This window comes from Tamandua tetradactyla, chromosome 17, assembly GCF_023851605.1.
Source record: "Tamandua tetradactyla isolate mTamTet1 chromosome 17, mTamTet1.pri, whole genome shotgun sequence".
Taxonomy (NCBI): Eukaryota; Metazoa; Chordata; class Mammalia; order Pilosa; family Myrmecophagidae; genus Tamandua; species Tamandua tetradactyla.
The window spans coordinates 3684879-3709869 of NC_135343.1; the positions used below are offsets into that span (position 1 = coordinate 3684879).

The following is a 24991-nucleotide window of genomic DNA, read 5'->3' on the forward strand; positions in this document are numbered from 1 at the left end:
GATTTAGATTAGTTAAATATACATATATTGGAAACTCAGGAAACCACTAAAAGAAAAGCTTACAAGGAAGTATAATTTATATGCTAAGAGAGACGATTAAATATGTAAACACTCAAGTAAAGTCCGAGAAGGCAGAAGTTGGGGAAAAAACTAAGAACAAATGTAATGAATACTAAAAGTTACAAACATGGTAGATATTAATCCAAATTATATCAATAACAAAATGTGTATGATATAAATACACCAAGGGAAAGACAGATTAAAAAGAGATAATCACAGAAGACTGTTTAATAAAATGACAATTTTTTTCTAAAAATGTCACTACCGGCTGGTGCTTCTTTAGATAGGCTTTTGTATAAGATCTTATTGCTTACAGTAGTGACTGAGGTAGGATTTTGTTTGATAAAGCAGGAAACTCCTAGGAACTCCTAAAGGAAAAGAGGCATGATTTTTGGGCAATAAAATCAAAGACATTCAGGTAGAGAGAATAAAAACTAAGGGACAGGAAAAAAGTAAGTATTATGTGGTTCTATTGAATAAAAGATTCAAGATCAGCTGTATAAAATGTTAAGTGTTAAAAATGTTTTAAAAAGAAAAAAGTTGAAAACTTGTTTAAAGTTAAAAAAATACATAAACACACAACAGTAAATGTAGTCAAACCTTAGACAACTATGAAGGTATTGAGTTATTTTTGTACATATTTTTAAAAGTCTCAAGAAAACTTCCCTACATCTTGATGTTACAGGTTGAACTGTGTCCGTCAAAAAAGATGTGCTGAAATGCTCACCCCAGAACCTCAGCATCAGGAAACAGGCAGGGCCAGGCAGCCTGAGGCGAGGCCGGCTGGAACAGGGCGCACTCCCAAGCGCTAGGGCGTAGTGCTCAGAGGAAGAGAAGGGTGGGGGTGAGGGTACAAACCAGTGACAGCTTCAAATACCAGAAGCCAGGACAGAAGAGGCAAGGAAGAATTCTCTCCCAAAGTCCTTGGAGGGAGCACAGTGCTACTGACACCCTGATTTTGGACTCCTGGCCTCCAGAATTGCTAGGTAACAAATTTCTATTGCTTTAAGTCCCTAGTTTGTGGTACGTTGTGACAGCAGTCTGAGGAAACTAAGGCACCAGGACTGAAAACATGTAACCAGATACCATTACGTCACAGTCTATATGGGTACAGCACGTAAATGTCTTTGCAGCAGGCAGATGAGCCAGATGTGGAGCCCACCACGGTCCCACCACACCACTTCCTCCCAGCGTCCACAGCCCTCCTGGGGCAGCAGTGCCTCAAGCCTGCACTTGCCCTAAGGGGCAACCACTTCTGCCTATGGCCAACCGCAGTGAAATCCAGGACCAGGCTCTCAGGGCCACCCTTCTTCCTCCAGCCAGCACCAAGGGTTGAGGGAAGGACCTAGGGCTCCAGTCACACCCATCTTAGCCAAGAGTCACCATTCCAGAGTTTCTCTGGAACAAATGAGGAAGAAGCTGCTCTTTCTCCTAGGATAATGAAGAAAGAAAGGAACTACTTAAACAATGAAATAAGTTTTTAATTCTACTTCCCAAAGAAGACTTTTTAAAAATAGTAAACTATGAATGTCTCCATGACAAATTCAATTAGGCAACGTAGTAAGAGCAGGATTTCTCAACCTTGGCACTCCTGGCATGTGGGCTGGACCACTCATTATGGAGGGCCATCCTGTGCATGGCCACATTTTAGCAGCACTCTTGGCCTCTATGCAATAGATGTCAGTAGTAACCCCCTCCCTACTGTGACAACCAAAAATGTCTCCAGACATTGTCAAATATCTTCTGAGGGACAAAATCATCCCTAGTTGAGACCTACTATACTAGCTATTATAAGAAACGTCATGCAAAAGAAATCTTCACTAACAATCCTATCCTCAATAATGTCATGTATTTCCCGTGCTATCAGAAATTCATAGTAGTATCATAATGAACACAAAAATGGATAATACTGGAAATTGTCTAATATTGTAAAGAAAGTACTTTTTCTCATCTCTAAAAAAATGCAGCTACTTAAACTAAGAATAAAGCAGCAGGCTCTATAACTTTTCATGTCACTCAAATCTTTATTCTTTCTAGGACCTCATTTCTCCAGCTATTTCAGATAATAAAATCTGCAGAAAAAAATTATTAGTATCATCATTGTTAAAATAAGCTAATAGAAAAATCTTCAAAAAATTAAAAATTTTAAAAGCAGCTAACATAGAAACTACACCCCTTTTAGATCTATAGTATTGTGAAGCACTTGAAGCCTTGAGAAATGAAGAGTGCACCAAGGTCACATAACTAGTGGGACGTCGACAAAGCTGAGATGTGAATGCTGAAGCCTGGAATTGTCCCTCCAGTGCAACCACTTCCAAATTTTAAGTGACTGTTTAACTGAAAATACATTAATGAACAATTACACAAATAAAGTTTAAATTTAAGAAAGCTGAGGTGTTTTTATTATTAAAGCTTTGGATTATAAAGAAAATTACAAGAAAAATATGCTTTAAAAGAATAAACTCAATCCTAGTTTTTCTGGAATGCTTTGAAACTGTCATGCCTCAAAGTCAAAGAGTAAAAATACCTTTGAAGTGATTTTCCTATTCAAAGACTATCTTGAAAAGTCAAGAATGTAGATAATTCTGGAAAACAAATTGATTAAAAGAAATAAATTGCAATGGAAGGAAGGAAGGAGTCTACAGATTAAATGAGACAAGTGTCATATCAAATGCTTAAAGAAGCAAGAAAATGAAGGACTTTTACCCAAAGTAGAAGAAAGGAAAAAATAAACATAAGGGCGGAAATTAAGGAAAAGGAAAACAGAAAACAAAGAAAACTAACAAAGCCAAAAGTTGGTTCTTTGGGAAAAAAAATAAAATTGATATGCAGTTAGCAAGAGCAACTAAGAAAAAGGAAGCCAAGAAAAAACACAAATTACCAATAGCAAGAATGAAACAGGTGATCATATAGATCCTATAAATATTAAAAGGACAGTAAGGGGACAACTTTAACCCCAACATATTTCCCAACTTAGATGAAACACAAATTCCTTGAAAAACACAAATTAGAAAGCAGACACAACAGTAATAAATCTAAATGAACCTCCCTATAGCTATTAAATAAACTTCATTTACAGTTGAAAATCTCCCCCAAAAGAAACTCCTGGCCCAGTTGGTCTCTCTGATGAAGTCTATTAACTATTTAAGAAAAAATTATCAATCCAATATAAGCTCTTTCAGAAGACAGAGGAGGGAACTTCCTGGAAGATGGCGGCTTAGTAAGACGCACGGATCTTAATTTCTTCTCCAGGACAGCTACTAGGGGAGTAGAAACGATACAGAAAGCGCCCAAAGCCACAACAGAGATAAAAAAGACAGCGTACCCCATCCTGGAACGGCTGACTGGCTGAGAGAAGCAGCTCGGGTGAGATCGTCGAGGCGCGCAGGCCTCACCGGGCGGGGTGGCAAGCGGCCGGAGTTACTCCCTTCCACCTTCCCGGGCCGGCTGGGAGAATTGGAGAGGCGGTCCCCTGAAACCAAGGAGGCTGGCGCCCACACCACGCGCAGCCCCCCGGACCAACTGAGAGAATTGGATCGGAAACCCCCAGGCCGCGGAGAACGGTGACAGGTGGGGGAGGCCCCTTCCAAACCCGTGACTCCCGGGGAACGTGCACTCTCTCCGGCGGGCCGCTGCCGCTGGCGCCCTCCCGCCACGCTTGTCGCCCAGGGCCGACTAGGAAATTCGGACGGGCTCTTTCCCGGGCTGCGGCGACCAGCAACCCTCCCTGCGTTCGGACCCCGGGCCGGCTCAAGCCGCTTCGGCTAGCGAACCCCCCGGACGGCGAGAGTTTTCCAAAGTTTAAGGTCCCACAGCACCTTTTACTGGTGGGACCCGCAGACAAACGTGTGTCACGAGCGCCACCTACTGGGCAGGATAAGAAAAACAGAACCCAGAGATTTCACAGAAAAATCTTCCAAACTTTTGGATCCAATACCCAGGGAAATCTGTCTAAATGCGCAGACGCCAGCAGAAGATAACGGATCACGCTCAAATAATTGAAAATATGGCCCAGTCAAAGGAACAAACCAATAGTTCAAATGAGATACAGGAGCTGAAAAAACTAATGCTGAATATACGAACAGAAATGGAAAACCTCTTCAAAAATGAAATCGATAAATTGGGGGAGGACATGAAGAAGACATGGGCTGAACATAAAGAAGAAATAGAAAAACTGAAAAAACAAATCACAGAACTTATGGAAGTGAAGGACAAAGTAGAAAAGATAGAAAAAACAATGGATACCTACAATGATAGATTCAAAGAGACAGAAGATAGAATTAGTGATTTGGAGGATGGAACACCTGAATTCCAAAAACAAACAGAAACTATCAGGAAAAGAATGGAAAAATTTGAACAGGGTATCAGGGAACTCAAGGACAATATGAACCGCACAAATATACGTGTTGTGGGTGTCCCAGAAGGAGAAGAGAAGGGAAAAGGAGGAGAAAAACTAATGGAAGAAATTTTCACTGAAAACTTCCCAACTCTTATGAAAGACCTAAAATTACAGATCCAAGAAGTGCAGCGCACCCCAAAGAGATTAGACCCAAATAGGCATTCTCCAAGACACTTACTAGTTAGAATGTCAGAGGTCAAAGAGAAAGAGAGGATCTTGAAAGCAGCGAGAGAAAAACAATCCATCACATACAAGGGAAACCCAATAAGACTATGTGTAGATTTCTCAGCAGAAACCATGGAGGCTAGAAGACAGTGGGATGATATATTTAAATTACTAAAAGAGAAAAACTGCCAACCAAGACTCCTATATCCAGCAAAATTGTCCTTCAAAAATGAGGGAGAAATTAAAACATTCTCAGACAAAAAGTCACTGAGAGAATTTGTGACCAAGAGACCAGCTCTGCAAGAAATACTAAAGGGAGCACTAGAGTCAGAACCGAAAAGACAGAAGAGAGAGGTATGGAGAAGAGTGTAGAAAGAAGGAAAGTCAGATATGATATATATAATACAAAAGGCAAAATGGCAGAGGAAAATATTATCCAAACAGTAATAACACTAAATGTTAATGGACTGAATTTCCCAATCAAAAGACAAAGACTAGCAGAATAGATTAAAAAACAGGATCCTTCTATATGCTGTCTACAGGAAACACATCTTAGACCCAAAGATAAACATAGGTTGAAAGTGAAAGGTTGGGAAAAGATATTTCATGCAAATAACAACCAGAAAATAGCAGGAGTGGCTATACTAATATCCAACAAGTTAGACTTCAAATGTAAAACAGTTAAAAGAGACAAAGAAGGACACTATATACTACTAAAAGGAGCAATTAAACAAGAAGACATAACAATCATAAATATTTATGCACCGAACCAGAATGCCCCAAAATACGTGAGGAATACACTGCAAACACTGAAAAGGGAAATAGACACAAATACCATAATAGTTGGAGACTTCAATTCCCCACTCTCATCAATGGACAGAACATCTAGACAGAGGATCAATAAAGAAATAGAGAATCTGAATATTACTATAAAGGAGCTAGACTTAACAGACATTTATAGGACATTACATCCGACAACAGCAGGATACACCTTTTTCTCAAGTGCTCATGGATCATTCTCAAAGATAGACCATATGCTGGGTCACAAAGCAAGTCTTAACAAATTTAAAAAGATTGAAATCATACACAATATTTTCTCGGATCATAAAGGAATGAAGTTGGAAATCAATAATAGGCGGAATGCCAGAAAATTCACAAATACCTGGAGGCTCAACAACACACTCCTAAACAAAGAGTGGGTCAAAGAAGAAATTGCAAGAGAAATTAGCAAATACCTCGAGGCGAATGAAAATGAAAACACAACATATCAAAACTTATGGGATGCAGCAAAGGCAGTGCTAAGAGGGAAATTTATTGCCCTAAATGCCTATATCAGAAAAGAAGAAAAGGCAAAAATGCAGGAATTAACTGTTCAATTGGAAGAACTGGAGAAAGAACAGCAAACTAATTCCAAAGCAAGCAAAAGGAAAAAAATAACAAAGATCAGAGCAGAAATAAATGAAATTGAAAATATGAAAACAGTAGCGAAAATCAGTAAGACCAGAAGTTGGTTCTATGAGAAAATCAATAAGATTGATGGGCCTTTATCAAGATTGACAAAAAGAAGAAGAGAGAGGATGCAAATAAATAAGATCAGAAATGGAAGAGGAGACATAACCACTGACCTCACAGAAATAAAGGAGTTAATAACAGGATACTATGAACAACTTTACGCTAATAAATACAACAATTTAGATGAAATGGACGGGTTCCTGGAAAGACATGAACAACCAACTTTGACTCAAGAAGACATAGATGACCTCAACAAACCAATCACAAGTAAAGAAATTGAATTAGTCATTCAAAAGCTTCCTAAAAAGAAAAGTCCAGGACCAGATGGCTTCACATGTGAATTCTACCAAACGTTCCAGAAAGAATTAGTACCAACTCTCCTCAAACTCTTCAAAAAAATCAAAATGGAGGGAAAACTGCCTAATTCATTCTATGAAGCCAACATCACCCTCATACCAAAACCAGGCAAAGATATTACAAAAAAAGAAAACTACAGACCAATCTCTCTAATGAATACAGATGCAAAAATCCTCAATAAAATTCTAGCAAATCGTATCCAACAACACATTAAAAGAATTATACATCATGACCAAGTAGAATTCATCCCAGGTATGCAAGGATGGTTCAACATAAGAAAATCAATTAATGTAATACACCATATCAACAAATCAAAGCAGAAAAATCACATGATCATCTCAATTGATGCAGAGAAGGCATTTGACAAGATTCAACATCCTTTCCTGTTGAAAACACTTCAAAAGATAGGAATACAAGGGAACTTCCTTAAAATGATAGAGGGAATATATGAAAAACCCACAGCTAATATCATCCTCAATGGGGAAAAATTGAAAACTTTCCCCCTAAGATCAGGAACAAGACAAGGATGTCCACTATCACCACTATTATTCAACATCGTGTTGGAGGTTCTAGCCAGAGCAATTAGACAAGAAAAAGAAATACAAGGCATCAAAATTGGAAAGGAAGAAGTAAAACTATCACTGTTTGCAGACGATATGATACTATACGTCGAAAACCCGGAAAAATCCACAACAAAACTACTAGAGCTAATAAATGAGTACAGCAAAGTAGCAGGTTACAAGATCAACATTCAAAAATCTGTAGCATTTCTATACACTAGTAATGAACAAGCTGAGGGGGATATCAAGAAACGAATCCCATTTACAATTGCAACTAAAAGAATAAAATACCTAGGAATAAATTTAACTAAAGAGACAAAAAACCTATATAAAGAAAACTACAAAAAACTGCTAAAAGAAATCACAGAAGACCTAAATAGATGGAAGGGCATACCGTCTTCATGGATTGGAAGACTAAATACAGTTAAGATGTCAATCCTACCTAAATTGATTTACAGATTCAATGCAATACCAATCAAAATCCCAACAACTTATTTTTCAGAAATAGAAAAACCAATAAGCAAATTTATCTGGAAGGGCAGGGTGCCCCGAATTGCTAAAAACATCTTGAGGAAAAAAAACGAAGCTGGAGGTCTCGCGCTGCCTGACTTTAAGGCATATTATGAAGCCACAGTGGTCAAAACAGCATGGTATTGGCATAAAGATAGATATATTGACCAATGGAATCGAATAGAGTGCTCAGATATAGACCCTCTCATCTATGGACATTTGATCTTTGATAAGGCAGTCAAGTCAACTCACCTGGGACAGAGCAGTCTCTTCAATAAATGGTGCCTAGAGAACTGGATATCCATATGCAAAAGAATGAAAGAAGACCCATCTCTCACACCCTATACAAAAGTTAACTCAAAATGGATCAAAGATCTAAACATTAGGTCTAAGACCATAAAACAGTTAGAGGAAAATGTTGGGAGATATCTTATGGATCTTACAACTGGAGGCGGTTTTATGGACCTTAAACCTAAAGCAAGAGCACTGAAGAAGGAAATAAATAAATGGGAACTCCTCAAAATTAAACACTTTTGTGCATCAAAGAACTTCATCAAGAAAGTAGAAAGACAGCCTACACAATGGGAGACAATATTTGGAAATGACATATCAGATAAAGGTCTAGTATCCAGAATTTATAAAGAGATTGTTCATCTCAACAACAAAAAGACAGCCAACCCAATTACAAAATGGGAAAAAGACTTGAACAGACACCTATCAGAAGAGGAAATACAAATGGCCAAAAGGCACATGAAGAGATGCTCAATGTCCCTGGCCATTAGAGAAATGCAAATCAAAACCACAATGAGATATCATCTCACACCCACCAGAATGGCCATTATCAACAAAACAGAAAATGACATGTGCTGGAGAGGATGCGGAGAAAGAGGCACACTTATCCATTGTTGGTGGGAATGTCAAATGGTGCAACCACTGTGGAAGGCAGTTTGGCGGTTCCTCAAAAAGCTGAATATAGAATTGCCATACGACCCAGCAATACCATTGCTGGGAATATACTCAAAGGACTTAAGGGCAAAGACACAAACGGACATTTGCACACCAATGTTTATAGCAGCGTTATTTACAATTGCAAAGAGATGGAAACAGCCGAAATCTCCATCAACAGAAGAGTGGCTAAACAAACTGTGGTATATACATACGATGGAATACTATGCAGCTTTAAGACAGGATAAACTTATGAAGCATGAAATAACATGGATGGACCTAGAGAACATTATGCTGAGTGAGTCTAGCCAAAAACTAAAGGACAAATACTGTATGGTCCCACTGATGTGAACAGACATTCGAGAATAAATTTGGAATATGTCATTGGTAACAGAGTCCAGCAGGAGGTAGAAACAGGGTAAGATAATGGCCAATTGGAGTTGAAGGGATACAGACGGTGTAACAGGACTAGATACAAAAACTCAAAAATGGACAGCACAATAATACCTAATTGTAAAGTAATCATGTTAAAACACTGAATGAAGCTGCATCTGAGCTATAGGTTTTTGTTTTGTTTTGTTTTGATTTTACTATTATTACTTTTATTTTTTTCTCTATATTAACATTCTATATCTTTTTCGGTTATGTTGCTAGTTCTTCTAAACCAATGCATATGTACTAAGAAATGATGATCATGCATCTATGTGATGATGTTAAGAATTAATGATTGCATATGTAGAATGGTATGATCTCTAAATGTTGTGTTAATTTCTTTTTTTCCGTTAATTAAAAAAAAAAAAAAAGAGAAGGGATAATTGGAGCTGAAGGGATACAGACTGTACAACGGGACTGGATATAAAAACTCAGAAATGGACAGCACAATACTACCCAATTGTAATGCAATTATGTTAAAACACTGAATGAAGCTGCATGTGAGGTATAGGTTTTTTGTGTTTGTGTGTTTGTTTGTTTGTTTGTTTTTCTTTTTCTTTCTATTATTGTTTTAATTCTTATTCTGCTGTCTTTTTATTTCTTTTTCTAAATCGATGCAAATGTACTAAGAAATGATGAATATGCAACTATGTGATGTTATTAAGAATTACTGATTGTACATGTAGATTGGAATGATTTCTAATTGTTTTGTTAATTCTTTTTTTAATTAATTAAAAAAAAAGAAAAAAAAAAAAAAAAGAAGACAGAGGAGGCCTCTGTTTGATGAGGTCACTATAGCTCTGATTCCAAAACCAGACAAAGACATCAAAAGAAACAACTTACAGATCAATATTATTTATGTGCATAGATGCAAGTATTTTTCAAAACATTCAGTAACACTGAATGTTGCAATACACAAAAATGATAATAAATCATGGCCAAATAATGTATTTTAAGACTGCATGACTGGTATAACATTTTTAAAAGACCAATGGCAGTCACCACATTAACAGAGTAACAAATCATATGATTTTTCTCAATAGATGTAGAAAAAGTATTTGAAAAATCCACATCTATTCATGACAAAAGCTCAGCTAACTTGAAATAGAAGGGAACTTCTTTACCTGATAAAGGGCATCTTTTAAAAACCCTACAGCTTACATCATACTTACTGGTTAAAGACTGGATGCTTTACTCCTCGGATGAGAAACAAGTCGATGAGGTCTGCTCTCACCATTTCTTTTTTTAATATTTACTGAAAGGTACAGCCATTATAGTAAGGCAAGGAAAGAAATTAAAAGGCATACAGTTTGAAAAAGAAAGAAGTAAAACCCGCCTTTATTTGCATATTATATGATTTTATATATAGAATATCCAACAGAATCTACAAAAGCACTGCTAGAACTCATACTCGAATTCAGCAAGGTTGCAGGATACTAGATCAATATGCACAAATCATTTGAATTTCTATATAACATGACAGTCAAAAGAGAAATGAAAAACAGCATGCAAAATATGAAATATTTAGAAATAAATCTGACAAAAGATGTATGAGACCTGTATACTGAAAACTGCAAAACAATGCAGAGAGGGATTAAAGACCTAAATAGATAGAGAGGCATATGGCATTTATGGATTAGAAGACTCAGTATTGTTAACATGTCAATCTCCCCAAATGGATCTATCAATAAAATTCCAATCAAATCCAGCAGACCTTTTTACAGAAACTGACAAGCTGATTCTAAAATTCATATGGAAATGCAAAGGACCTAGACTAGCCAAAGCAACTTGAATATTATAAAGTGAAGTTGGAAAACTTAGACTATTACAAAGCCACAGCAATCAAGACAGTGTGGTACTGGCATAAAGATAGACAGAGCAATGGAACAGAACAAAAATCCAGGAGACCTACATACATCATCACTTGATTTTCAACAAAGACACCAACACAATTCAGTAAGAAACAAACCTCTTTATAACAAATGATGCTGGAACAACTGAATAAATGTATGTAGAGGGACAATGAACCTCTACCCTTAATTCACACCATGTCCACAAATTAAACTTAGATAAATCAAAAACGAAAATTATAAAGCTTGTATAAGAAAACATAAGAGACTATCTCTGCAACCTCAAGACAAAGATTTCATAAACAGGGCAAAAATGCACCAGCCATAAAAGAAAAAAACTCATCTCCCCAAGTACTGGTAACCACTATTTATTCTTCATTCCTAAAATTTTGTCATTTCAAAAATGTTCTATAGGGATTTCCACAGAAGACAGTAGAATAGCGAGCTCCAGGACTTGGTCCTTTCACAAAAAGGAAAAAAACAAAACTATTAAACAGCAGGAACCGTCTGAAACCACTGGAAACCCCAGAGGCCAGAAGAACCCTGTACAGCATCCCGGGCAGAATGGGAGGAAGAGGCTGAGAAATTACAGCGAAGAACTGCACCTGCTCCTTCAGTGCGGCAGTTACCAGCACTCGTCCTCTACTTCTGCAGCAGGCCACCATGGGGTCCAGACCCTGGCAGGCTGTTGCTGACATAAAGGGATATAAAAATCCTCTTCCCACTAACGGAGCTGGGCATGGCCAATCACTGATCATGATTTTTGATTAGAGAAGTTGGATCCCTGGGTCCTGGCTCTCAGGACAGCTATTTCAACCCACCCTGGACAAAGGCGGTGACAGACATTCTTCTGACCCTCCCCAGACACAGGTGGAGGTAGAGATTTAAAGATGCAGAGCTTCCTCAGGGCTGCAGCAGACAGCTACCTGAAGGACTGCATTGGCTGGGGTGGTGAAGAAAGCTCAGCTCTGGGGAACTGTTGAAGATCTTGGCACCCTTCCTGACCCCCTCCCCAGGACACCTTGGAGCCAGCCTGGGACCCCCTTCATAGGTGCCTGGCCCTGAGTGCTGGGAAGACCAACGTGGCAAAGTCCTCTCCAGGGTGCCCCTCTTTCCACAGTTTGCATCCCTGGCAAAGCATTGTGCTTTGAAAGGAGTAAGAACTACAGAAGCAAACAGTCTGAGACAAAGGCCGGCCATTTTCAAATATCAGGGAGAGGGAGGTCTGTCTTCTGGGCAGCAGAGGGGTCAACTAAACTCCTGTAAACAAGGGAACTTCAAAATAACTGACAAAATAGTTTGGTGGTTCCACAGGAAGCTAAGTATAGAACTACCACAGACAGCAATTCCCCTACTAGATATTTATCTGAAAGAATTAAAAGCAGGGGTTCGAACAGATATTTTTACACTGATATTCATAGCAGCATTATTCACAAGTGTCAAAAGATGGAACCAACCTAAGTGTCCGTCAACCAACAAATGGATAAATAAAATGTAGAGGGGGTGGGGGGGGGTGGCCAAATGATGTATGAGAACTGCACAGATCTGGAGGAGGAGGTGTTAAATGAAGTATCAGATATAGAAGGCAGTGATGGACTGCAATTCAGAAAGGGACATTTCCTTATATCAATTCCTGGACACAAAGGCAATGTCCATGTTGCTTAAAGGAATATGAGCATTTGGTGACTTTTAACCAAGTAATGTGTGCACTTATTAGTTTGGTGGCTGCCCAACTTCAAGTGTTCAGGGACCAGCTTTGTAACTCCTATTAACATAGATTCATCAGCAAGAGAAAAGTGATTTGCCACATACAAGAGAAACACAATAAGGCTAAGTGCTGATTTCTCATCAGAAACTATGGAGGTAAGAAGGCAGTGATACGATATATTAAAGGTACTGAAAGAAAAATACTGAAATATTTTTGAATATTTGAAAATATTTACAGATAAACAGAAACTGAGACAGTTCATCAAAAAGAGACCTGCCATATAAGAAATACTAAAGGGAGTGCTGCAGGCTACAGAAAAAGATAGGAGAGAGAGGCTTGGAGGAGAGTGTAGAAATGAAGAGTATCAGTAAAGGTAACAAAAAGGGTAAAAAGAGATAAAAATAAGATATGACATATAAAAACCAAAGGATAAAATGGCTGACGTAAGTACTGCCTATACAGTAATATCACTGAATGTTAATGGATTAAATTCTTCAATCAAAAGATAGAGTTGACAGAATGGATAAAAAAGTAAGATATGATCCATCAATACGCTGTCTACAAAAGACTCACCTTAAACTCAAGAATACAAACAGGTTCAAAGTAAAAGGTTGGAAAACGATATGTAAACTGTAACCAAAACAGAGCTGGCATGGCTATACTATTTATTGGAAAAGAATAGACTTAAAATGGAAAACTGTTATAAGAGGCAAAGGAAGACACTACATATTACTAAAAGGGGCCATCCACCAATAATATTTATACTCCCAACTATGGTGCCCCAAAATACATTAGACAAACACTGGAAAAACTGAAGAGATAAATAGATATCTCTATAATAATAGTTGGAGATTTCAATATACCACTATCATCAATATACAGAACATCTAGACAGAAGATCAATAAGGAAACAGAGAACTCGAATAATCTGAAAAACGTACTACACCTACCAGACATAATCAGAACATTATACCCCATAATAGCAGGATATACACTCTTCTCACGTGCTCATGGATCATTCTCAAGGATAGACCAAGTTGGGTCACAAAACAAGTCTCAATACATTTAAAAAGACTGAAATTCTAAAAAGCACTTCCTCGGACCATAATGGAATGAAGACAAATCAATAGCAGACAGGGAAGTAGAAAATTCACAAATAAATGAAGATTAAACAACACACTATTAAACAACATTAGGTCAAGAAGGAACTGCAAGATAAATCAATAAATACCTCAAGATGAATGAAAATGAGAATACCACATATCAAAACATATGGAATGCAGCAAAGGTAGTGCTGAGAGGGAAATTTAATGCTACAGACCAGCATTAAAAGAGAAGAGTTAAAAATCAAAGACCTAACTGTACACCCACAGGAACTAGAATATGAAAAGCAAACTAATCTCAAAAACAAGCAAAAGGAGGGTGGTGCGACGGTGGCTCAGTGGTAGTATTCCCACCTGCCATGCTGAAGACCTGGATTCGTTTCCCAGTGTCTATCCATGCAAAAGAAAAAAAAAAAAACAAGAAAAAGGAAAGAAATAAAGATTAGAGCAGAAATAAATGAAACTGAGATTAAAAAAATAGAATCAATAAAACCAAAAGTTGATTCAAGAAGATCAATAAAATTGACAAACCCTGAGCTAAACTAACAAAGAAAAAAAGAGAGATGTAAATAAATAAAATCAGAAATGAGAGGGAGGACATTACTACTGACCACACAGAAATTAAAAGGATCATAAGAGGATACTATGAACAACGTTTATCAACAAACTAGACCACTGAAATGAAATGGGCAAATTCCTAGAAACATACAAACAATCTACACTGACTCTAAAAGAAATAGAAGACGTCAACAGACCAAGTACAAGAGATTGAATCAAAAACCTCCCAATAAGAAACACATGAGCTGAGAGGGGCTACGGAAGTCATGTCACAGGCACCCAAGGTTGACTGATGACAAATGAGCCCATGCAGGTAAAGCACCTGGTATGTGAGGTGTTCTGCACATACAAGCACACACCCCAAGGAGCAGGTCACAGTTTAAAACAGGTTGTGTGGGGCTACTATAAGAAAGACCAAAATTTATTGAAATATTAATTTTTACTTATGCAACTAATTTTCATAAAAAAAATTAAAACACTACGGATACGGCTCAAGTCCCTCTCCACCAACCTCAGTTCTAATCCTTTCCTCCCTTCAGCCCAGAGGTGACCACTCTTATTTCCTGAGTATGCTTCTAACCATGTTTCTATTTTTTCACATGTACATATATATATATATATATATATGTACAAAGAAAGCACCTGCTATCATTTTGTGGGGAGGTTTTGCTTTCTGTGGGTTTTTTTTTTTGGCTTGCTTATTTGACATTGAAGTAAATAAATGTGTCTGTCTCCTCCATGTGCAAAAACACACAACTGCACAAATTCCCAACAAAGAAAATTCCAGGAACAGATGGCTTCACAGGTGAATTCTACCAAACATTCCAAGAAGAATTAACAGCAATCCTGCTCAAACTCTTTCAAAATGTGGAAGATGAGGGAACACTACCTAACTCATTCTATGAAGATAAGAGTACCCCAATACCAATGCCAGATAATGCTACCACAACAAAAGAACATTATAATGATACTACAATAAAAGAGTATCTAATAACTACAGATGCAAAAATCCTCAACAAAATACTCGCAAATCAAATTCAACAGCACATTAAAAGAATTATGTACCATGATCAACTGGATTTTATCCCCGTATGCAAGGATGGTTCAACACAAAAAAATCAATTAATGTAATACATCACATTAACAAATTGAAGGGGAAAAACCACATGATCATTTCGATTGATGCGCAAAAGACATTTGACAAAATACAGTATCCTTTTCTAGACAAGATAAAGGGCATTTATGAAAATCCCACAGCTAACATCATACTCTATGGGGAAAGACTGAAAGCTTTTCCTTTAAGATCTGGAACAAGACAAGGATGCCCATTGTCACCACTGTTATTCAACATGGGGCTACAAGTTCTAGCTACAACAGAAAGGCAACGAAAGAAATAAAAGGCATCCAAATTGGAAAGAAAGAAGGGAAATCTCACTATTTGCAGATGACATGATCCTATATATAAAAAATCCTAAAAAAAAATCTACAACAAAACTACTAGAGCTAATAAAAAAGCTCAGTAAGGAGGCAGAATGCAAGATAAAAATGCAAAATAAATAGTGTTTCTATACACTAGTAACAAACAATCTGACTAGAAAATTAAGAAAAAATTTCCATTTACAAGAGCAACTATGAGCATTTGTTTACATACTTCTTCATGAACATAAATTTCATTTCTTTGGGACAAATGCCTAAGAGTGCAATTGCTAGGTTATACGATAATCGCGTATTTAGTTTATAAGAATTGTCAAACTGCTGTCCAGAGGGCAACACTCTATTACCTTCTCATTGGTAACATATGAGTGATCCAGTTTCTCCTGCCTCCCTGCCAGTTATTTTAATATCATTATCTTTATTTTAGCCATTTGGATAAGTATAGAGTGATATTTCATCATAGTTTTAATTTTTTAATCTGCATTTCTCTAATGGCTAATGATGTTGAACATCTTTTCATGTGTATATTGGCCATCTGTATTCATCCTTTTTAATGGAGTGTTCATGTTTTTTGTCCATGTTTTAATTGGATTTTCTATTTTTTTTTTACTATTGAATTTTAAGAATACAATTTTTCTAGCAAACTTTTTATGAATTTTGGTAATTTTTACTGATTTACCGTAAATTCATTTTGACGATTCAACAATTACTATGAGTCAAGTCACATGAATATAACATGAATGTAAAGTAAGGCTGTTGCCTTGACTACCTTCCTTCTTTATGTCAATCTAAGTAATTTATTTTAGCGTTGGAGGAACCTGATATATATTCTGCCACAGCAATGCTGCATATACATTCTTCTGTTCAAATCATACCATAAAAAACTAGGAGATCTTTAAGAAATAACTGAACCTATTGGGAAATTATAGTCAGAAAAAAGAATACTATGCCAAAATCATAAAGGTTATTTCTAGGAAACATTCATCAACACTAAAATGAATAATATTATATATATAAATGGTCATGTACTTGGCTACTTTGGTGGCATATAATATATATAATATCTCAATAACAGACACTCTGCAGGAGTCTTAATGAAATTTTGTTATTGCCGCAGTAAACAAGTGGTAACAACTACCCTCAACATTTTTCCAGACCCAAACTACCTTTGCCACAGAACTCTGAGATCTCAACCAAGTTCTTATTACCCAAGAATTTAAGACTCAAAGAGTATGATACAAGCAAATCACGTTAATAGTACACAAGCTCTTCCAGAGCCAAATCCAGTATATTTGATATGTACTAAGGGCCTCCCCCAGCAAAAAATACATAGCATGCTCTAGAACTTTCAAAACAGCTTATAAACTTGCAACCTAACTGGTTATTACCCAAAGGTTATGGACCGTCCACAAACTGACAAAGAATAACTACATTTTGGGCATTCTCCAGAAATTCAGTCCTGAATCTGCCATCAGGTTCTGCCCGAAAATGGAAAGATTAAGGAAAACAACCAACAAAGGAAAATATTTAAAACATTAATTCCTACAGGCTTTTTAAGTTCTTAGTTAAAACAGATTAAAGTGCTAGATAAAAAGAGATTAAGATCATTCTTAGCAACAAGTATAAAATTATAGATCGTTATATCGTCTTGAGTTTTTATTTTAGTATATTCAAAGTTATACAAAGACCTTCTGTAAGTGCCATGAAGGCACTGACTGCCATGTTACTCAACAACACTTATGTAAAGATAGAAATGATAAATTTATTTAAAAATTTAGTACCAGGGAAAATGTTTGTCTTTCAGAACATTTATTAGCTTTGCTGTCAGGGAAAAAGAACCTTAAAATCTGTCACTTTTTGTTTCTTTATTTGTTTAGCTTAGTGACAGAAATTTTAATTTATGCTAAAACACTAAAAAGCAAGTAGAAATCTTATTGCAAGTCCTTAGGAAAACTGTCTTCTCTGTTGTTTTGATCAAAATTTAATTTTTACTTTCCTACCTTTATTATAAAGTATAGCACATCTTCTATAGAATTATTATTTGTCATGCCTTTAGTTGTAAGTAAAAAATACATCCTAGACAGCATCACATAATAGAGAAAGAAGCCAGGATTCTAGTACCAGGACCACTACCACGTCATGACATCTTGGGCAACTTTCTTATTCTCTGTAACTCTTCACTTCCCACTAAAATAAAATGAAAATATCAGTCATGCTACCAAATAGCATGGTGTAATTACAATACGGTAAGTCAAGTACAGTGGTATGATAAGCATTTGGAAGAAAGGAGAAAACACCCCAGCCATAAAAATCAAAGAGCTGGTTAAGACAGCTCTTACTATCTCTTTTGAGTTCTGAAATCCAGAACTAATTTTTAGCTGGGGGGACTGTAGGAGGCTTCATGGAGATATCTGAGCTTAGGTCTCTCTAAAAGGAAGGCAGGATTCTTCAGAGTGCACTTTCTAACTTTATTTAAAGATGTGACTTAGGGTGCCAAGTAGAAGGAGGACACAAACACCATTCTAGAGTACTTATCTGGATAAGAACTTCCTCTGGAAGCCCAACAAGTAGAATACATGAATTCACTTACTGTGGCTCCAAATTAGAGGGCTCACCCAGATCCCACTGTCTCCCAATCTGGCCACACCACTGGTGCATCTCTCCATTCTTCCACGCCACAATATCCCACATGCCTCAGATCCACAAACATTCTCCCCCACCCTTTTTTTTTTGGCTTGGACAGGTTCTGGGAATCGAACCCAGGTCTCCAGCATGGCAGGCAAGAATTCTGCCACTGAGCCAGGGTTGCACCGCCCAAACATGCACATTCACCGATTAATGATTTATTTATAAGGCTTTAATACCACAATGATTTCACTCTTTAAATAAACATTTAATTTAAAAGAGAATTCACATAGCTAAAAAGGTTTTTATTACTACTAATGACTCTACTGACCTGTTTACAAATAAAGTTAGTAAAACATATTTCAGGGAAACCAGTTATATTTTAAAAAAAAATCATAAGCTATTACTCTGTATTTGACACTGAAATAATTCTTCAACTTAAAATTACCTGTAGCAGTCCTCCATCATCAAAACGGAGTACTTCTATTATGCTCTCCGACTGAATGAAGGCTGTAAAGCAAACAAAGCACAGTATCACTTAGGGGAGCTTTACTCAATTTTAATAAAATCTTTTATTTCTAATACAATTTTATATTTAAAAAATATACTACTTGTTGGTTAAAGAAGAAAATACAACCAATACTTCAGGATTTTAGCAACTCTCATATGTCTTATATATATTTAAGATGGAGCAGATGATTTTCACTGATAGCATAATTTAAAATACCATTAGCAGATAATACTAGATCAGCAGAGGATTAGCTTTCTCAAAAATATAATCAACTAAAATTATTCATTTTTTCTTTTCTAGTTATGATATGACCTGAGACCAATCATCTAAATAGACTTGGCAGTGGGGAGAATAGCAAGAGGAGATCATTCTGATTCAAGAAACTGAATACATTGCAAAAGCAAGAAATTTACAAAACTAATACAGCTTCACCATACAATCCAGCAATCATACCCAACTGATTTGAAAATATGCCCACACAAAAACTAGCCACAACTGCTTATAGGAATCAACCAAGTTATTCTTCAGTAGGTGAATGGATAAAAATAAACTGAGGTACATCCATCCATGGAATAACATTCTAGTGATAAACAGAAAAACAAAAAGGCTACATATTGCATAATTCTTGTATAACATTCTGGATAAGGCAAAATTATAGATGGTGGAAAGATCAGTGGTTGCTGGGGGAGAGGAAGAAGGGTTAAATAGATGAAGCACAGGAAGTTTTTAAGGATGGTGAAAGTATTCTGTATGATACAATGTGGACACATGACACTATGCAATAGTTAATCCTTATAAGAACTTTACAGAACAAAGAGAGAACCTCAATGCATGCAAATTTTAAAAACTAATTTAGGAGATCAGAAGATGCAAGGATGGTATGCAGAACGTGACAAACTGTATTACAAATGTCCAAAACAACCTCATGAAGTGGGTGTAGGGATAAGGTGCTGACCTTAGTAACTCAGGAAATGACTGGAGTATGTCAGGCAAGGCAAATGAAACCGTACCTAATTGCTATTGTCCGGGTTAACAACTCTGAGACTGCTATGCACATACAGTTAAGTAAACAGACGTTAAGAATCAGAATTCTCATAATTAGAGGGTGAGCGGAACATAACCAAAGGGTAGGGTTTAGAATGCTTCAGGTGGCAATGGAATAGAGTGGAGATGTATATGAACTCATGCTTAGCTAACACAAACACATTTTGTTACATGCAGAAATATTTACACTCATGCACACAGATACATGTTAGTATACACACATGTATTCCTTGCTCTGTCAGCTAAGAGGGCCTAAAAGCGACGACACCCCATTAGCAATCATACCAAGCACCCACTCTTGGTTTATAATACCTTTCTGACCATTCTCCAATAAAAGGAACCAGGCTCCTTGGAAAAATGGCTGATTCTAGAACTGGACCAGAAAATATACAAAATGAGCTAGAGTATCTTTTAGTGCCAGAAAGGAAGTACTAAAAAAAAAAATTTTCAGTCAACAGAGATTTGCTAAAGAGACACAAGGAAGCAAGAGAAAGGGCCCCCAATGGTCAAAGCTGGAACAGTCTGAGCAGCAAAATAACTATAAAGTCATACTGAATAAAAACCCAAAGAATAAAATAAATATCCATGAGTCTGTACTAATATAAATGACTGAATAAATAAATTAATGGGGTAGAAGAAATCAAATACCCTGTGCAGGACAAAATAAGCAAATCTTAAAAAGTATGGAATTAATAATAATGCACCACTATTGGTTTGTTAATTGTAAAAAAAAAAAAAAAAACGTAAAGTATACTCTACTAATGTAAGAAGTTAATAAAAAGGGAAACTGAATCATCTTTCTGTAAATCTAAACGCAGTCTGAAATAAAAGCTTATTTAAGAAAAGGAACACCAACATGAAAACAACGGTATCTCATTTGGCTTAATCTGGCATTCACTGACTTCTTTGTCAGTCTTTGGGTTTCAGTGTCAATCTAATCCTGCGTTCCAGGTGTTTTTTTAGCACAACTAAAACTGAAAGTCAAGCAGGAGACTGATAATAAGTAGATTACTTTAACTAATTGGATGGTAATTTCACTGGTTGCCCAGCGACCCCCCTCCTTCTCATTCTAGTAAACCACATCCTCATTTTATTTGGGAACCCCCCCTTCCTCCATTTCCCTGGCAACCATGGCATCAACCTGCCCATTTCTCCCCACCTCACTCCCACCACCACCACCACCCCCATTCTCAGCATACAGAAACCTTCAATAAATATGTTCAGGTATAAGCACTGGTATTCGCACTTACTGATGCACATAATCTCTTTCCCATTATGTTGTCCCTAGTTCTAGCGTAGTTGAATTTCAAAATTGAGATTCTGCAAAAGAATTTTGGAAAGAGTACATTCAGAGTGCAAAAGAATGACTCAAAGGGATAAATTCTTTAGAAGAAAGGGCTGTGAAGGTAAAAGGCTCTGCCTCTCCAGCCCAGTTCACCTAACCCATTCCCATCCCACCTTTAACAAACCGACATTTTTAAGGAGCCAGAAAATCTTTTGTTATATTCTCGTTGAAGAAAAATTTGACATAAAAACAAAATGAACTAACAAGAATTAATTTAACAGCTAGATGCTCATGATATAAGATACAAAAAGCAGATGTCCTTACTAGCTAGAAGCTTGTAATCTAGCTAGGCAGAGACCAACACAAAAGAACTGGCAGCTATTAAAGTTACAATATAATGACCATCACCTGTGTTCCCATCATCAGGCTAGATGAGAGCAGTACCCAACTGATGAGAACTAAAGATAAATAAGGGTGGTAGTAAAATTTGGGGTCATCATGTATTATATTTTTAACAAGGCACATTCTAAAAACATTAATTACTTCAGTTGAAAAAATGTAATAGCAACATCTGATTTATAAAATCCTAAAAAGCAAATACTATGTTACACATCATCAGCATTCCTTAAAAGACATAAAAATGAAAAGGATCAGACTCAGGCATGAAACAAATTAGGGCATTTTGCTCCAAGTAACCAATTATAATAACTTTTATCATAAACCTAGAAGACAGAACTGACAATAAATAAGATTTTAATCATTTAATGTGATGACAGGCTATAAAATTAAAAAGTAACCAAAGTGGCGGGGCCGCGGTGGCTCAGCGGGCAAGAGTGCTTGCCTGCCATGCCGGAGGACCCCGGTTCGATTCCCGGCCCCAGCCCATGTAAAAAACAAACAAACAAACAAAATATAATAAAACAAGAAAATGTTTAAAGATGTTTCCCTTTCTTCCTCCTTTCCTTCCTTCCATCCTTCCTTCCTTCTCTCTGTCTTTCCTTCCCTTCTTAAAAAAAAAAAAAAAAAAGTAACCAAAGCAAGTCAAATTCTCACATCTCTAATTTCAAAACCACAACTAATAGCTACCTTCCTCTCCCAATCATTCTTTTCCTAATTTTATATTGTTAATGAATCCAAAACTACCCTAATGTTTGCCAGTTTGTGCAAGCAGCAGCCAGACGTAAGAGAAATAAAATAATATCTAACAATTATGGTGTACTATCACTAAACATCAAACTAGTCTGAATGAAGTAAATATTCCTGATCTCTTTTTAATAAAAATATAAACATAGTCTAACTCTGCAAGTAAAATCAATACTCTCCCCACCACGTGGGACATGAGGTCCAGGGGTCTGAATCTCCATGGCACCTGGGATATGACTCCCAGGGATGAGCCTGGCCCTGGCACCCTGGGTTCAACAAGGCCTTCCTGACCAAAAGGGGGGAAAAATGTAACAAAATAAGTCATCAGTGGTAAAGTTCAAATAGAGTCAAGAGGCTAGTCTGGGGGGGCTACTCTTACGCAAGCTTCAGCTAGATGTTACTAACCGCCAAGGTTTGCCAAACTCCAACCAACATCATTCCTGTTAACTCTAAAGAACACCCAGGGCTCTCAGATCCTACAAAAGTTGCATGCACTAAGTTTACTTTTCAGAAACCTAAAACTTCCAGATCATTCCTAGGCCAGGTAAGTTCTGAAACCCAGATGTGCCAGTCTCTCCAAAACTTCAACCAGTTCTATCCCCCATCCTGTATTATCAATACCCCTTTTTGACATGAAAAAAGTCAGAATGGACATAGCCCAAATATCCCTAAAGCTTGGGAAATGGATCAAAGGAGAAGGAGGAGTTATAACCGCGAAGTTACGATTCAACAACTGACTACGACTACTGAATCATTATATTCATACTTTTCATCTGCAGAGTCTTGGAGCAGCTAGAAGGGAAAACCTGAAATTGTGGAACTGTAACCCATACCAAATTCTAAAATCTGTTCCATAACTACTTGTTAAAATGCACTCTGAAATTTATTGCTTTTTTGTATATATATTTCACAATTAAAAAATGTAAAAAAGAAAAAAAAAGAAGATAGTGAGGTTAGGCTCAAAGTCACTCAGCAAGAAAGCGGTCTGAGAGGGGCAATCATGGGGCAATGGGACCCCAGAGTCTACACTCCTGAGTCCAGCAATGTTTACTTTCAAAGTAAATATGCCATTAATGCTCCTAACAGCATCTTCAAACAATCTCCTATTTAAAATTAGACATATATTCCCACTGGCAAGTGAGGGAATGAGGGCGTATGAGCAAAAGGATTTTTTTCTGGCTTTTATGATTCTGCTGTTATGCATTCTGTGACACTGCCGCACTAAGATCTACTTTAAGCTCCTCCTCCCCACATCACCATGATGTCTGAGAAAAATGCCTCATAACAAAGTCATCTGCAATCAGCATTATAATCAGAATTATCCATTTAATGACACTTTCAAATAGAAATTCAGAAATAAACAGTTTACTTCCTTATAAGCTATTTAGTAAAAAATGGCATTTACAAGGTAAAAATATCTACTTTAAAGACAAACTTGTGTTTCATTGGCAGGCACTGGGAATCAAACCCAGGTCTCCAGCATGGCAGGGGAGAATTCTGCCACTGAGCCACCATCGCACCACCGTAAAGGCAAACTTTTCTCTATTATAATTAGTGTTATCTCTTTTGGGTAGATATTTCTCGCTGAGGATTGTAATTGCTGACTAAACACAATCTGCCTAAACGAGGAAGCCAGGGCTGCACCTGCACATCTTTACCTTCCAGCCACCAAGGTATCCTCACTGTCAGGGGAGCGGCTGAACTAACTGCATCGCCGACCAGCTTGTTTTTTAATGTTACTTTTCTGTAGTGTCTTCTTTACTAAGTAATGCTTTCATTTTATGCCCTCAGCTTTTACTGAGGGGTTGGTAAGAAGCACAACAAAACATATGAAGAATATTCGCTATAAAAGCATTGTGGAGACTTCCGGAGAAGATGGCGGCTTAGTAAGACACGCAGAGCTTAGTTTCTCCTCCAGAACAGCTACTAAGGGAGTAGAAACGATACAGAACAGCTCCCAAAGCCACGACAGAGATAAAAAACACAGCGTACCCCATCCTGGAACGGCTGGCTGGCTGAGAGAAGCCGCTCGGGTGAGATCGCCGAGGCGCGCGGGCTTCACCGGGCAGGGCGGCAAGCGGCCGGAGTCACTCCCTTCTCCCTTCCCGGGCGGGCTGGGAGAATTGGACAGGCGGTCCCCTCTAACCGCGGCGTCTGGCGCCCACACCACGCGAGGCCCCCCAGACCAACTGAGAGAATTGGATCGGAAATCCCCAGGCCGCGGACAACGGTGACTGTGGGGGGGTAGGGCCCTTCCAAACCCGCGACTCCCCAGGAACGGTGCACTCTCCCGGGCGGGCCGCTGCGGCTGGCGCCCTCCCGCAACGCTTGGCGCCCCGGGCCGACTAGGAAATTCGGACGGGCGCTTTCCTAGGCTGCGGCAGCCAGCGACTCTCCCTGCGCTCGGACCCTGGGCCGCCTGGCACTCTTCCAAGCCGCTTCAGCTAGCGAAACCCCCGGACAGAGAGAGTTTTCCAAAGTTAAAGGACCCACAGCACCTTTTACTGGTGGGATCCGCAGATGAACGTGTGGCACGAGCGCCACTTACTGGGCAGGATAAGAAAAACAGAACCCAGAGATTTCACAGAAAAATCCTTCAAACTTTTGGATCCAACACCCAGGGAAATCTGTCTAAATGCGCAGACGCCAGCAGAAGATAATGGATCACGCTGAAAAAATTGAAAATATGGCCCAGTCAAAGGAACAAACCAATAGTTCAAATGAGATACAGGAGCTGAGACAACTAATGCTGAATATACGAACAGAAATGGAAAACCTCTTCAAAAACGA

General features: G+C 37.8%; 1 protein-coding gene across 3 annotated transcripts in view; it reads right to left on the reverse strand.

The window, feature by feature from the left end:
• The window catches only part of TMEM131 (transmembrane protein 131), a 249430-nt gene that overhangs the window by 164861 nt on the left and 59578 nt on the right, over positions 1-24991 (reverse strand). For all 3 annotated transcript variants that reach the window (XM_077133816.1, XM_077133818.1, XM_077133817.1), the window contains exon 2: positions 18667-18728. In XM_077133816.1, the coding sequence (XP_076989931.1) occupies positions 18667-18728 (62 nt within the window). The remainder of the gene's footprint in view (positions 1-18666; positions 18729-24991) is intronic.